The sequence below is a fragment of the Conger conger genome, chromosome 4 (genome assembly GCF_963514075.1).
Source record: "Conger conger chromosome 4, fConCon1.1, whole genome shotgun sequence".
Taxonomy (NCBI): Eukaryota; Metazoa; Chordata; class Actinopteri; order Anguilliformes; family Congridae; genus Conger; species Conger conger.
This window is the reverse complement of record NC_083763.1, coordinates 2,849,665-2,864,666: the sequence shown is the minus strand read 5'-3', so window position 1 is coordinate 2,864,666 and position 15,002 is coordinate 2,849,665. Positions and strand designations below refer to the sequence as shown.

General features: G+C 42.8%; 1 protein-coding gene across 1 annotated transcript; it reads left to right on the top strand.

Annotated features, from left to right (window-relative positions):
* Positions 1-2,478: 2,478 nt before the first annotated feature.
* On the top strand, positions 2,479-8,359 carry LOC133126860 (UDP-GlcNAc:betaGal beta-1,3-N-acetylglucosaminyltransferase 7-like). Its single transcript, XM_061239297.1, has 2 exons — positions 2,479-2,658; positions 5,303-8,359. Coding segments are annotated over exons 1-2 (1,242 nt in total). The 5' UTR covers positions 2,479-2,656; the 3' UTR covers positions 6,543-8,359.
* The last annotated feature ends 6,643 nt before the right edge of the window (positions 8,360-15,002 follow it).

Genomic DNA, 15,002 nt, shown 5'->3' with positions numbered 1-15,002 from the left:
GAAATAACTTTAGACCAGGGGTGCACAACTCCGGTCCTGGAGGGCCGGTCTGTGAGCTGGTTTTTGCTCCGACCAATTACCTAAATTTATCAGCTCTATAAAGTTGTTGGTTCACCCCTGTACTTGAGCACAGTACAATCTTTAGGATACACGTGCAGTCAAGATGACGCTGAAGGCGAGTTTCTGTTCGGATCAAGCTTCAGCCCTTCAGAGCTGGTGTCAAACCAGCTCACGGGAAATCAATGTTGGTCGGACAAACGAGCTTGTCATTCAAAATAGTAATGATCTGATGTTGCCACTAATGATCAATGGCCAAATGGTTGAGACGATTGATATGTTTAAGTATTTTGGCAGATATCTTGACAATGGTGTCTGTTTTAATTCCTATTATTATTGTTGTTGTTGTTGTTGTTGTTGTTGTTGTTGTTGTTGTTGTTGTTGTTGTTTTCAGATTTCATGCCAATCGAGTCTGCCATCGGGAAGAGGGTGAAAACATGAGGAATTATAATTTTAACCGACGCATTTAAAAAAATGACACGCGATCGACCAGAATGCCTGCACGTGAACTACATGGATTTAACTGCTGCTGTAACAGTGAGATTACACTGCGCGATGGCAATGTAAATGTAAATCTTTCATTTGGCAATTAGGCTGACTTACAATGTTGACATTTAACTATTAAGACGGCCCTAAATAAAGTTTTAAAATGCAATTAAATTTGTCAGTACTCCTTAAATAAAATAAAGAAATAAAAAATACGACCCCTAGCGGTCATAAGCAGTATCGGTTACGCGGTTAACCATTTAAAAAATGGGATGGTAACCGTTTACAAAAACTGATGATTTGTCACATCCATTATTATTATTATTATTATTATTATTATTATTATTATTATTATTATTGTTATTATTGTAGGGCCAAAGCATACTCCTCCTACTGTTGATTCACTTATGGCTTATTGTCACTTATGGCTTAAAAAACTTGCTGCACTGTCACGTTTGTTTCAGTTGATATTATTTGGATTAGCTAAATGCTTAATCCGAATAATCTCAACTGAAACGCGTGTGACAATGCTCCTTTAACTGTGTCCTTTGAAACCTGAAACTGTACGTTGATGGAGGATTACTGCACATGGCTCTGACACATCAATCTGAAATTCTGGTGTTTAAATTACCTGTGAATCTGAAACACTGGTGGCCCTGTTTAACCTAGAAACACAAACCAGCGTCTTTACACTCCTCATAAGTTACTGCATTTGTTTGCCATAAAATAAAAAATAGACGCCTTGGATGTGACTATTTTACATTTCAACATCCAACATTCACAAAAATCACTGTGGGATATTGCCAAATCACCTTTGCCACCGCAATTCAAATAAATACACTCATCGAGCACTTTATTAAGAACATTTTAGGATACTTTATTACACCTACTTATTCGTGCAATTATCTAATCAGCCAATTGTGTGGCAACAGTGCAGTGCATACAACCATGTAGAAATGGGTCAGGAGCTTCAGTTAATGTTCACATCAACCATGAGAATGGGAAGAAATGTGACCTAAGTGACTTTGACCAGGGTTATGATTGTTGGTGGCAGACAGGGTGGTTTGAGTATCTCAGAAATTGCTGATCTCCTGGGATTTTCAAGCACACTAGTAATGGTGCAAAAAACAAAAACAAAAAACCAGTGAGCAGCAGTTCTGCAGACAGAAAGGCCTTGAGAGACGTCAGAGGAGAATGGCCAGACTGGTCAAAGCTGACAGGAAGGTGACAGTAACGCAAATGACCACACATTACAACAATGAATTCAATAAATACCTAATAAAGTGCTCAATACATTGAATACAATGGTCTGCATAAAAAAAAAATAAAAAAAAAACTATTTCATTGAGATTGCTATTTTTGTGCATCTCAGCTCATAGAACCCTCCCTCAGAGGTCACTCGGTTGACCTCAAAGGGGAATAGCAACAGGAAATAACTTAAACCATTGAAAACGTTTTCCTTCGGATGCACAAGGATGACATCAACAATAACCTTGGGACTGATTTCACACATTAGTCTCCCTGTGCATTAGCTGGCTTGAAAACTGGCTCCATAATTTATTATTATCCATCATTATTATTATTATTATTATTATTATTATTATTATTACTAGTAGTAGTAGTAGTAGTAGTAGTTGTCATGGTATTGTTGTTGCTGCTGCTGTTACTCGCAGTATATTAAATTAAAATAAGGAACTTGCAGCATACAGCTAGCAGTCCCGTACACGTTTCAAACTGCCATTTACAGCCTCGAGAGCACAGAGAGCACGTCTGGAGAAGACTGTGGTCATGAGTAGATATTTGCGGTAGGGAGGGAGGCGGGGAGGGCGGGGCCTTGGCGACGCAATTAGTGCGATGTGTATTCGTGTCTACGTAATTCTGCAGGGTGTATGCGTATAAAAGCCTGGGCATGCCCACTTCGCTGATGGAGAGAAGTGCGCTGCTGAGACAAGTGTCGTCCACGCTGGATGCTGTGCATTATTCGTTCGCGTTATATATTTTCCAGCTCCTGTTAGCCTACGACTCTGCGGGATTCCTCCTGTACCCACAATTAATTAACTAAATTGCCTGTAATCGCCAGCGTTCATCTCTTGCCTACATTGTGTTTGAAATCATGTGAGTATTTCCAGTGAAACATTCAACAGTCTATTTGTGATATTATTATTATTATTATTTTTATTTTATTTTTTTAAACTCACGTTAACGTTACTTGTACTATCAATGGCAGTGCTGTTTGTGGAATTGACCGTTTTGGTGTGGACGCACGGTTATGAAAACTTTTAGTTTCTGTTGTATGAAGTTCATTGTAGCCTACATGATGTTGGCTATATGTTTAATTCGACGGCAATTTCTTAAATTGTGTTCAGTGATCAAATCACTAGTTTACTTGTTTATTCAGTTTAATTGAAACCAGATTTCAAACGTGTGAATGGAATTGATAGCATTTAGCCTTTAAATAAAAACGCATTTACATTTAAAAGTGCGTGTGTCGCTTAGGCTACAGGCTAAGTAATCTTATTTTAGTATCACATGTCAATGGTGGGAATTGTTTATTTGAATGTGGACTAAATTAAAATAAATAATCTTTATTTTAATTGCAGATGGTGCACATATAGACTAGCGCCTGAACGCTGGCGCGCATAAGCAATTGGGCTCCCAATGAAGAGAAACCTAATAATAATTCATGAAATATGTTCCACTCTTGCAGTTTATTACGGGTGCGTTTGGCAAAATGTTATTAGGATGGGGCATAGCCTACGTGGTTTGTGTTTGGGGGCTCTTACCCCATATGGAATGTATATGAAATCCCCTGCGATGCGAGCGGCGACTTCATATTTATACTATATTTATTCCAACACGGAAAGTCGGTAACAAAATGAGCCGCTGTATTGCCAACAAGGCAGTGCTTATGGATTCGTCAATGCATTAACAGGTTTCGCCCGAGACTTAACACATGGCTGTCAAGGAACACGTATTATCTTTATGCGTTTCTCGAAAAGTTATTCCGTTGCACAAACAGAGTGTCTCTCGACTCATTTTGTTGCCGACTTTCCGTGTCGGAATAAACCGTTAGATTTCCGCCCTCCCCCGTCTCCGTTAGCGCGTGGCTGACGGGGATTATTTCGCATTCCACACTGTAAGACTCAAATCGTCAATAAAATAAACAACGATATGTTTAGCTCAGTTAACCATAATTGCACCCATTTTGCGTTTTTGCAAACCTCCTTGTTTGGGCAGGGGTGGTGGGCTTGGCGGTAGACTAATTTTGTTCTTTGACCAAGTGATTTCAATTTATAAACTCATGAACTCATGACTATGCTATTCGAGATCGTTTAACTTTACGAATTGTGTTGTATTAAATGAGACTTGGATGACCTGTCGTAAAGGACAACGAATCATGTTCAATGAAATGTGAGCCATGCTCATATTTGCAGTTACTATAGTAAACATATCTGATTGTCAGTTAGCTACTCAACGTCCTCCCAAAGTCCAGTAGCTTTGTTTCGCTCAAAACTGTTGTGTTTAGAAATGACATGCCTTAACTTGTCTATAAAACAACTTTTTTAAATGTCTATTAAACAAATGGTATAGGTATACCTTTTCTGTTTAAAAAATGTGTGGTAGATTTTAGCTAAATTTGCAACTTTATCTGGCTTATTGGGCACTTTGAATATGCTGGCTACCAATATGCTGGCTCCTGCTGAAATTAAGCACATTTAAATTGCAGTGCCAGATTTATTTCACCAGGGTAGGTCCATTGAGAACATGTTTCTCTTTTGCAATGGCACCCTGGGGCCAACACCAGAGAACTTCATTTAACTTAATCTCCTCAGAGGCAGGTCAGCATCCCTATATGCCGACCGGGGGCTCGAACCAGCAACTCTACAATTGCCAACCACCCATCAGGCTAGCCTGCCACCCAAAGGTTGTTTAAATGAACGTGAATATAAGCAGGATATTGATACATGCCACACCGGCGGATTTATTCCGCCCGGGTGGTGAATTCTGTCTCTGAGTGACTGCTCTGTTGCTGTCCCTGGGGTAACACCCGTGGCTCTGTCACGCCCATGTTGGCCTGACTCTGTTGGAAACAGCGGGTAGCAGGCGTCAGCTAGCTGGGCCAACAATCCGGCTCATTTAACTTGAGTTGATTTAGCTTGCGTGCTTATGAATCTGCCCGGCTCACACAATTATGAACAATTATACATTTTTAGACAGATGCTGTTGAACCTGTTGGCTTATATATTTATATATAGCCAGGCTGCCCAATCCTGTTCCTGGAGATCTACCGACCTGTTGGCTTTCATTTCAACACAAATTTAACACATCATATTTTAATAATTAGAAGGTATTTCCACCCCCTAGAGGCAGAAACTGGTAATACAAATTCCCACTGCCAGGCACCTTGGTCTTTAGCTTTCGGATCTTATCTCATGATTTATCGTCAAGCTTCAATATGGAGAATTCTCCCACAATCCACAGACATGCAGGTTGGGGGGTTTTAACAGGGTGTTGCTGTAACAAAGGCTAATAAATAAAATACAAAAACAAAAGCACTGGAGGAGGAAATGATGAGTTTCAAACTGTACTAGTATCTGCTGAACACTCTTTCCTGCTGTCAGACAGAGAAGAAGCATACCCAAGTCATCTGGCCTAAAAATGTTTTACATTTAATTTAATTTAATTTTTACATTTTTAAATTTTTATTCTGATAAAACAATCTGAGTGTTTCCTTGTGTGTCTCTGTATTTGTCTGTAGGATAACTGTCAGGGAAAAGTGGAGGATGTTCAGACGGTTCTGCCTGATGTTCTTCCTGGTGGCGATGACGCTCGCCGTGTTTGAGACGGGAAACTTCGGCAATGGAAAGTTAGGGCTGGAGAGGCAGCCCCTGGACATCGACTCTGCAGAGTCGCGCCAGAAGAGGGACCTCAAATCCTTGGGCATCTTTTGGAAACTGACGAAGCCCAATCAGGAGTTCTCCACGGGAGCCCCCAGGACAACTGAGGTCGAAGAACCCCGTAGCTGGGACGTCACGTCGGTCAACTGCACCATCAATCGCACCATCTCCAGCAACGAGTGGTTCAAGGACCTGGAGCCAAACTTCAAGCAATTCCTGCTCTACAGACACTGCAGGTTCTTCCCCATGATCCTGAACCACCCGGAGAAGTGCCAGGGCGACATCCACCTGCTGATTGTCATCAAGTCCATCATCACCCAGCACAACCGTAGGGAGGTCATCCGGAGGACGTGGGGGAAGGAGAAGGTGATCGACGGGAAGAGGATAAAGACCGTCTTCCTTCTGGCCACCACGTCCAACGAAGAGCAGCAGGCCAACCACCAGAAGCTCCTGGAGTACGAGGACTACATCTACGGCGACATCCTGCAGTGGGATTTCCAGGACAGCTTCTTTAACCTCACGCTCAAGGAGACCGCCTTCCTCAAGTGGTTCTCGGCCTACTGCCACCAGGTGCGTTACATATTCAAGGGGGACGACGACGTCTTCGTCAGCATCCCCAACATCCTGGAGTTCCTGAAGAGCACCGTCACGGAGGACCTCTTCGTGGGAGACATCCCCTTAAAAGCCAAGCCAATTCGCAAGAAGAAGAACAAATACTACATCCCCGAGGCTTTGTTTAACAAGACCTACTACCCTCCCTATGCAGGCGGCGGTGGATTCCTGATGGACGGTCCCCTGGCCAAGAGGCTCTACGGGGCCTCTAACACCTTGGACTTGTTCCCCATTGACGATGTCTTCCTGGGCATGTGTCTGGAGGTGCTCCAGGTGTCTCCCATTAGACACAATGCGTTCAAGACCTTTGGCCTGGTGAAAGACAAGAAGAGCAGGTTGAACAAAGAGCCTTGCTTCTACAAAGACATGCTAGTGGTTCACAAGCTGCTGCCTCCAGATCTCATCGCAATGTGGGAGCTTCTCGCCAGCCGCCCCGTCTGTGTACAGAAAATTGAGGAAAAAGGACCTTTTGAGCGGGTGGTATACTGAAAAGGAGGGGGTTGTGGTTGATTTTGGACTGAAAATGAACTGAGTTAATTCACAGACAAGCAAGTACTCCTTGTTTTGGAGAAGACCTGGATGATTTCCAACTTATGTACTGTGTCCGTTTGTTTAAAAAAATGGTTGAAGGAAGTGTGTCAGTCAAACGTGTTGAATTGTTTATATTTCAATGACTTTTTGGGAATCTCACTGTTGCAGTGCTTTTTTTCATTTGTGAATTTACTGAAGTTGTTCATTACCGACATGAGGGGACTTCTGCTAAAACTGAATGATGCATAGAGAGGTAGCCACTTAATTAGAATGACATGAGAAAATGGCGTAGGATCAAGAACTGAACTGTGCTCACTTTGGCTGGGATTCAATCAACATTTGTGCTCGACTTTTGACTTTCCTTTAAATGCAAACGTAAACAACAATTAACTTGCCAAAATAATTTCAGACTATATCCCAACAAAAACTAAAAAAACTGGAGACCATCTGAATTACCAAATTTAAATTCAATCGAGTCAAAGTTGGGGAAAATGTGATGGAAGCCCAGAAGTCCTGATACCGCCTTGAAACTGTGGCACAACGAGCCGTGCATGTTGGAAGCAGTCTTAAGCAAACTCTCTACCTCATTTCCGTCAACAAAAGTTGTTTGCGTGTGCGCATATGCGTTCTCGGACATTTGATTGATTTAATATTTGCTGTATCGGCATATCGCAGTAATGCAGTAAACCCATCGCGGAAGATTACAACCATAATTCATACCCAAGCCGTCAATGCCATACTTGAACATGCTTGGGCTTTGTGCCAGAACGGCATTCCAAACCATTTATAGAGAAACAAAACCTCTGCCTTCCATTTCCTTGGAATTGTTTAACATAAGGCTGTATCGTAAATGTCAATTGCACAGTGTATAGGGTTTACGAGTAAGAACTGTGACTTAGAGAAACAACTGCTGGTACATGTACAGTAATGTATAACAAAATTTAACCCAAAAGACATGCATGTTGTATGTTTTTATTTATGTTGGCATTATTATGTATGATTATTGGGGAAAGGTTACAACTTGTATTGGGTGATTCTATGTTTTGATGTACTGTACATAAATGTAAAAATATGAATATGTGTATATGGGGATGTAAAATATTTATAAATAGAAATATTTAAAATTCAGCTGTGAGATGTGAGATTTTGCATTCTCAAATGTTCGTATTCTAACTTGCTTCCAAGAATTAGTTTAATTGGTTGTTGGGGGAACATTTGGAAAGTTCATAAAACACAAGGTGACCTGATTTTTATAATAAGTAAGTGAAATGAAGTTGATATTAGCGCATCATATCTCATGGAAAATGGTTTTGTTCCATTTAGCTGTGAACCTTGTCAACTTTATGACCTTTTTAGCTCATCTTTCTCACAAGGAAATTGTAAGCGTTTTGTCTCAATAAAAGAAACTCCAAACAAGATGATATAGATCTGATCATCAAGATTGTTTTTTTTCTGTTCTTGCGATAACGAGACAATTGGGAATACTGATGCCATTGTTGCAGAGTACTTTAAGAACAAAGATGACCAAGACTTGGAAACGGAATATGTGTACAGTTTCAGTTAGGGTTTCACATGTCACATGGAGGTATTGTTTGTGAAGGAACAAAGAATATAAGATCTATATATATAGCTTCATGTTATAGGTCAGGATGGTCTAATCTACTGATTGTCTATTTATTCGTCATAAAATATGCAATCGAAAATGTCAGTCTTCATGTACTTAACCATTCTATGTATCGATTAAATTCTTACTGGAATAAACGTTTGTTAATTTGTTTTTGCGTTTTGAGTTTTATTGAGGTCATCCTCTCTTGTGCTGGGATTCTTGCTCTCTTGTTTCTATTGTGAATTGGAGTCTCTCCTCTTCATGCGGAACTGGGGGAGAAGGGTGGTAGGTTTGGGCAGTGTGACCTCTCTGGGTTTACCTGCCCCCCCCCCAACATTTCAGCATGGTGACAACGTGTGGTACACTCAATCGGTAACCTATACAGCGGCAATAATTCACACAGGCGACGAAGTCATTTTGCCATGTGCGTAATGCAGATTAATTGAGCAGTGGCTACAGAAGAGAGATTCTGTCCCAATGGCAATGGGACAAAATAATAATCGCTCCCACTATTATCTATTAATAATCACTATTCGAATATTAATCACTCCCACGGTTTGCTTCATCCGGTTATTACTTCAGCTGATGCTTCAAATACACTTTCCGAAGTTTTCTGGCCCCTTTTTTGGTTTCTTTGTCCATTTGTGAACCGGTGCAATGCTGACTCTTGTCCACACAAAAATGTGATTATGTGGAGATCCAGACACACCTGATGCACAGCGAGAACATTTAGCCATTTTTTTTTTTGTAATGTTCACGCATTCATAATCGAGCCTTCCGTAAGTGCTTCATAGAGCGAAGGTTTGTCTGCTATCGGGGGCTTCCCTCCGCACGTATTCGGCAGCGTGTGGGCCCGAGCCCGAATGGCGGGGGTGGGTAAGAATAACGGCTGTTTGACGACGACATGGGAGGGATGTGGTGGCGGGTACCTGCAATGTTTGCTGCAGAGGGGTTCTGTAGAGGGGGGCCTCGGTCTTAATGGGGTTTGACGTTTGCTGCCGGTAATGGGGATTGGTTTGGTGTTATTCTGGTGAGTGGCGGGGTAGGGGGGGTGGGGGGGCGTGTGGTTTTAACACTGACCCTTCATCAACTTTAAAGGCAGAGTGGTGGTGGTGCGGGTGGGGGGGATGGGGGGGGGCATCCAACTGCCAACTGTCACCTCTTCCTGAATGTGCAACCCCCACTTCCCTTCTCCACCCCCAAACACTAACACACAGTGAACACACAGAGCACAGAGAAACCACAGAATCTCACACACACACACACACACACACACACGCATCGCCCACGCTATCAGCTGTTTTACATGCCATTCCCGTCAAGCTAACTAACCGCAACACGCTAGTTTCCAATCCTGCGTGTTCTCCTCCACCACAGTTCTTCAAAGCTTATCTCACATTCAAACCATCTCCCTCCCCCCCCATTCAAAAAGCAGCAGACCAGGAAAGAGGGGTCAGAATAACTGCACAATACCCCGGTGAAATGTTTCGACCTACGCCCAACAGGTGAGCTCCCTGAGATTTCCTGCTCACATGTCAAATCTCATGAAATCACTGGACCTAATCCTTCGTGTCAGGAAAAACATTTCTCCATTTTATCTGTCATAACGTTCTTGGCCAACTCTCTATGGTGTCCCTATTTTACACTACATTAATGGAATTTGGCTGACCCTCTTATCCAGAGTGACGTACAGTTGATTAGACTGAGCAGGAGACAATCCTCTGGAGCAATGCAGGGTTAAGGGCCTTGCTCAAGGGCCCAACGGCTGTGCGGATCTTATTGTGGCTACACCGGGGATTGAACCACCATCATGTACCTTAACCACTACGCTACAGGCCACCCTGACCCTAACTTAAATTAAATGGGAAAACTGTTTTCTGCTATTCTGAATATTGTTTTTTCAGTGATTTGTGTGAACAACATCCCACATAATTTGATAAACATTTCAGAGGTTATGTAATGCAATGTAGCTTCATGTTTGCTCAACATGAAACTGTATGCAGTGTGAGTCGGTTTTGGGTGGAAGATTCTTTGGTTTAGAAACTGAATGTAGTCCTGTGAGACAAAACAGGGGTGGGGGTATATTTGGGGGTGAGGGAGGGTAGGGTCAGCAGAGCATATTGAAGGAGAGGTATGTCCGAAATTGTGGTGGGTTTTTTAAATATTTTTTTTATTGGAAACTGATTTGGTTGGTTGGGGTCCTTTTCAATATTTGCTCTGTTTTTTTTTCTATACAGCCCAGTAACAGATCCATCAACAGGAAGAGTTTTAAAAATACTCCGATAATGATGTACTCCAAGTACAGCTCCAAGAAGGCAATGTCTTCCATAGTAACCTCTTTGATAACATCCGTGTTGAAGACGGCAACCACAGCAGCTGTTCATATTTCGGTGGCTTGAGATCAGGCTTAAGCAGACATTTTTCCATGTTTGTGTCATGACTCAACTGGTGAATATGTAATGGACGGTTAATTATTACTGACATTATTTTAGTAGTTTATGGACCACAAAATGTTCTATTTAGTCATCTGACCTTTACTTAACCAGGTAGGTCAACTGAGAATTACTCTCTTGCAGCAATGTTGTTTTGAAATTTATTATTTTATTATTTTTATCGAACAAATCACAGGGGGGCCTGTATTTTTGCAGGGGGGGGGGGGGGCATCCAACTGCCAACTGTCACCTCTTCCTGAATGTGCAACCCCCACTTCCCTTCTCCACACCCAATCACTAACACACAGTGAACACACAGAGCACAGAGAGAAACCACAGAATCTCACACACACACACACACACACGCATCGCCCACGCTATCAGCTGTGTTACATGCCATTCCCGTCCCGTCATTGTTTTGAAATTATTATTATTTTTTACATTTGCACACTTTTAAAAATAACTATAGCTGAAAGGTCATTTGTAGCGTTTCTGTAGGCTCCGGCTTCATTGTGGAAATAATTATCCAAAGCTGGGCGAGTTCCACTGTAGACATAGGCGATAAGGGCAGTCGTCTCGGATGCCATTCGTTCGGGAGTGAAATAGCTAACAAAATAAAAATCCATGTGCTGGATTTTAGAGCGCTTTATCACTGCAGGGGGAAATGGCGGCGGATGCTTCCACCAAGCTGACGCCAGCTCGCGCTCTCTGTAATGGGCTCCTCTCCCGCTCTTTTTTTATGCTGCGCTCTCTCAAACGTTCATCTTAACGACAGACCTGTTGTCTGTAGCTACATCGACAGCGCATGTGAGATAAAAGTTTGAGGTAAGCTTTCCAAATCTATTGTGAAATGACAGTTGTCAAACGGTTTTAGTTGGCTACATGGCTAACCATTTTTAATAATGCTGACAAACAGCTGTTTACTCAGAGAAGGATTAGCGCTTCATTTGTTCAATCTAGCCATCGATCACAATGCCAACGGTCAGCATTAGTTTAGCTAACGTGAGGACATAGCTTATATACGGGACATAGTAATAATGCGTTTTCACCACGTAAGTTCTCTGGTTTTCACCAGGGATTCACATTCTCCCTGAAGCTCGCAAACTCCAGTGGTTAACGGAGGTATTACAATGTAGCTAATTTCCCCATTGAAGTCCATTCATAACTATGCATTTACCCAGACCAAAATTATATTATTTTGGATAGCAACTTTTAAATTGTGACATTTATTCACACCAAACTACTTGGGGGAAAAAAACCCCCACAGAAGATTTCCCATACATTCCCATTCATCTCTTCACATTTAGGTACCCAGTGTAGCTACATGTGTATCTGGCATTGAACTGTATGACAGTTCAATGTATTTTCTGTATGACAGTTCGATGTATTACTGTATCACAGTTCAGTGTATTACTGTATCACAGTTCAATGTATTACGGTATCACAGTTCAATGGTATCTGGTGGCAAATGCCCCATAGTCTAACACAGCAGCCTCATAAGCCAATCTGTGCTGTCTCCAGTTCTTATCGCTGGTCAATGGCTTTCACACTGCATAGGTTATCCTAACATCTTAGAGTAGGCCTACCTCTCTCTGTATAGTGTCTTTCCTCTAGCCGAGGAATGTAGCTACTTACTGTACAACAAAATCCGATCCATTTTCAGGACGTACGTCGCATTGGATAAAAGTGTCTGCTAAATGAAATGTAATGTCATGTAATTTCATTGTTTTATTTCTGACCAAACATTTACTTAATCTGACATTTCCTCCTTTCCTGGAAATCTTTTGGTATTATGCAGGAGTGACTCAGCATCAGTGTAGCTGTACTGCTGCTTAGAAACTTAAGGCAGAACGATTGGTTGGAACAGAAACCAGCACACACCAGCACAAACCAGCCATTCAGGAACTGTGCATGCCACCTCCGACACATGGCCGCCAGATTTAATGTCGCAACCAAATCTCCTCCCATTTTCACCATAAACATTACTTAACATACCTCAGAATAATTATTAGTTTTTATTATAGCTATTGTATCACCATAACATTGCCTGTTGTTACACCTGTGAAAGAGCCATTGAAGAATGGAATAGTTTGTTTTGCCTCACAAAGGAGAAATGAGAAGTATACGATGACTGGCTTGCAGCTACTCTGCGCTATACTGCACGGTCCAACAATGGAGCCGTGTAATTTGACTCGATACAGAAAACATCCCCGTTAAAGGACTCCCATTGATAACAGCCCTGATTTAGGATTCGCTAATCGACTTGGCACCAGACGCGCAGACATTAGAACTGCCACATAAGTTGTAAATGCATACATTTAAGGCTACAAGAATCGCACGCAAAAAAAAAAAAAACCCTTCATAAACTGCGGCCGGAGAAAACGTTATATGGGGCGAACTGAGCGCCCGCTTGTTCCGCGTCTTGGCGTCTGACCGTCGCAAAGAGCTGAAAGCAGCATGATGGCTGTCACTGTCGCAGAAGACAGGGGGGGGGATTCGATCCCTAAAATAGCTGCATTCAGCCCCCGATACCCCACCCCCATATCAGCGCGCGAGCGGCGGTTTCGACAGCACAGGCACCCGTCCCTCAGACGCACCCCGACCCAGTGAACAATGCGCGCCGTTCAGATGTCGCCCCGGCGGTGGCAGGAAAGAGGTGCTGCTTTCGGCCGCTCATAGACCCCCAACCCCCCCCCCCCAATCCCCGTCAGCGGCAACAGCGCGACCAGTGTGCCGCAAATCCCCCTGCTCTGGAGCACAAAACACGGCCGCCTCTCATGTCCTTGTCCTTGCGCCATGAAAGCATTCTGCCATTTACTGAAAAATGTGCTTAAATTTAAACTGCAATATACTGAATAACATATGAATATATGGTGGCAATATATTTAATGTACCAGATTATGCATACTCATCGTATTGCATTATAGGCCTATATGTCATAATATATTTATTTACCATTTCTGCCTCATTTGTTCTGTCAGTATCAGCACTACTTATTTATTATAATAGCCGTATTTTTCTATATATTGTTATATATTCTCAAACGTGCAATATTTTGTACAATAAAGTAATATGCCTCGGTACTATCAGAATAGCCTTAAATTGTCACAAAAATGACAAAGAATTCAAGGTATATATTTTTTGTGTGTATACAGTAGGTGGTTTAAAGTTTGCTCTCGGTCTGCAGTACTCAGGAATGTTTATCTGGGATTTAACAGCCTGTGTTACCCACAGCGCATTGTGTATGATCAGCACTTAGGCGCTTCATTTAATTCACTGATCGAGTCCACAGAGTGTGCTTGGCCTTCTTTCGATCAGTACCCAATTTAGGTCCGAAAACAGCTCACCTGCTATTGAGTATACAAGCTGGATGAAACTTGTATGCTCAGTGGCACGGTCGCCTCACAGCAAGAAGGTCCTGGGTTCGAATCCTGACCTGGGCCCCTTCTGTGTGGAGTCTGCACGTTCTCCCCCGAGTCTGTGTGGGTTTCCTCCGGGCACTCCAGTTTACTCCCACCATATAAAGACATGCAGGTTAGGCTACTTGGAGGGGGGGGGGGGGGCATTAACAGGGCGTTGCTGCAAAAGAGCGTATGCGCTCAGTGAACTCGCCCTGTATGAATAAGGGTTAATAAATACAACACTGCAGCAGTAGGTTAGTGTGCAGGCCCCAAGTTGGACGGACCAAAAGAAGACCACAGAAACATCGCAGAGGCTACGACCCGCCAGCACTAGGGCCTGAAGTCCCTGCATCCTGCTGGATAAGGGAGAGACAGAGGAACTGGGAGAGACAGAGGGACTGGGAGAGACAGGAACTGGGAGAGACAGAGGAACTGGGAGAGACAGAGGAACTGGGAGAGACAGAGGGACTGGGAGAGACAGAGGGACTTAGCAGCTGCTTACGGGAAGCACACGAGGCCTACATGTTGAGAGTGAGGTCAGCAAAAACAGGCAGAGGAGACGCACGTGATGTTCTACTGCCACCTGCAGGACAACAAGGGGTATGCAACCTGAATCCTGGAGGGCCCATTGTTTACATTACATTATTGGCATTTGGCAGACGCTGTTATCCAGAGCCACGTACAGTTGATTAGACTTAGACTAATCCTCCTCTGGAGCAATGCAGGGTTAAGGGCCTTGCTCAAGGGCCCAACGGCTGTGCGGATCTGTGGTTTATATTGCTTCCCGATGTGCAGCGACATGAATAGCATGTTATTGAAGGATGATTTCCCATCTCGCATCCCAGAAATTTTAATAATTCAGATCAATGTTCTGCGATGTGCGAGAAACGCGAGATGTTTTTATTCGATTGACTGATCGTGTGCAATTAATGCCCGATGTAAACAGATAGGCCGTCTACATACTGAAAACACTGCTATG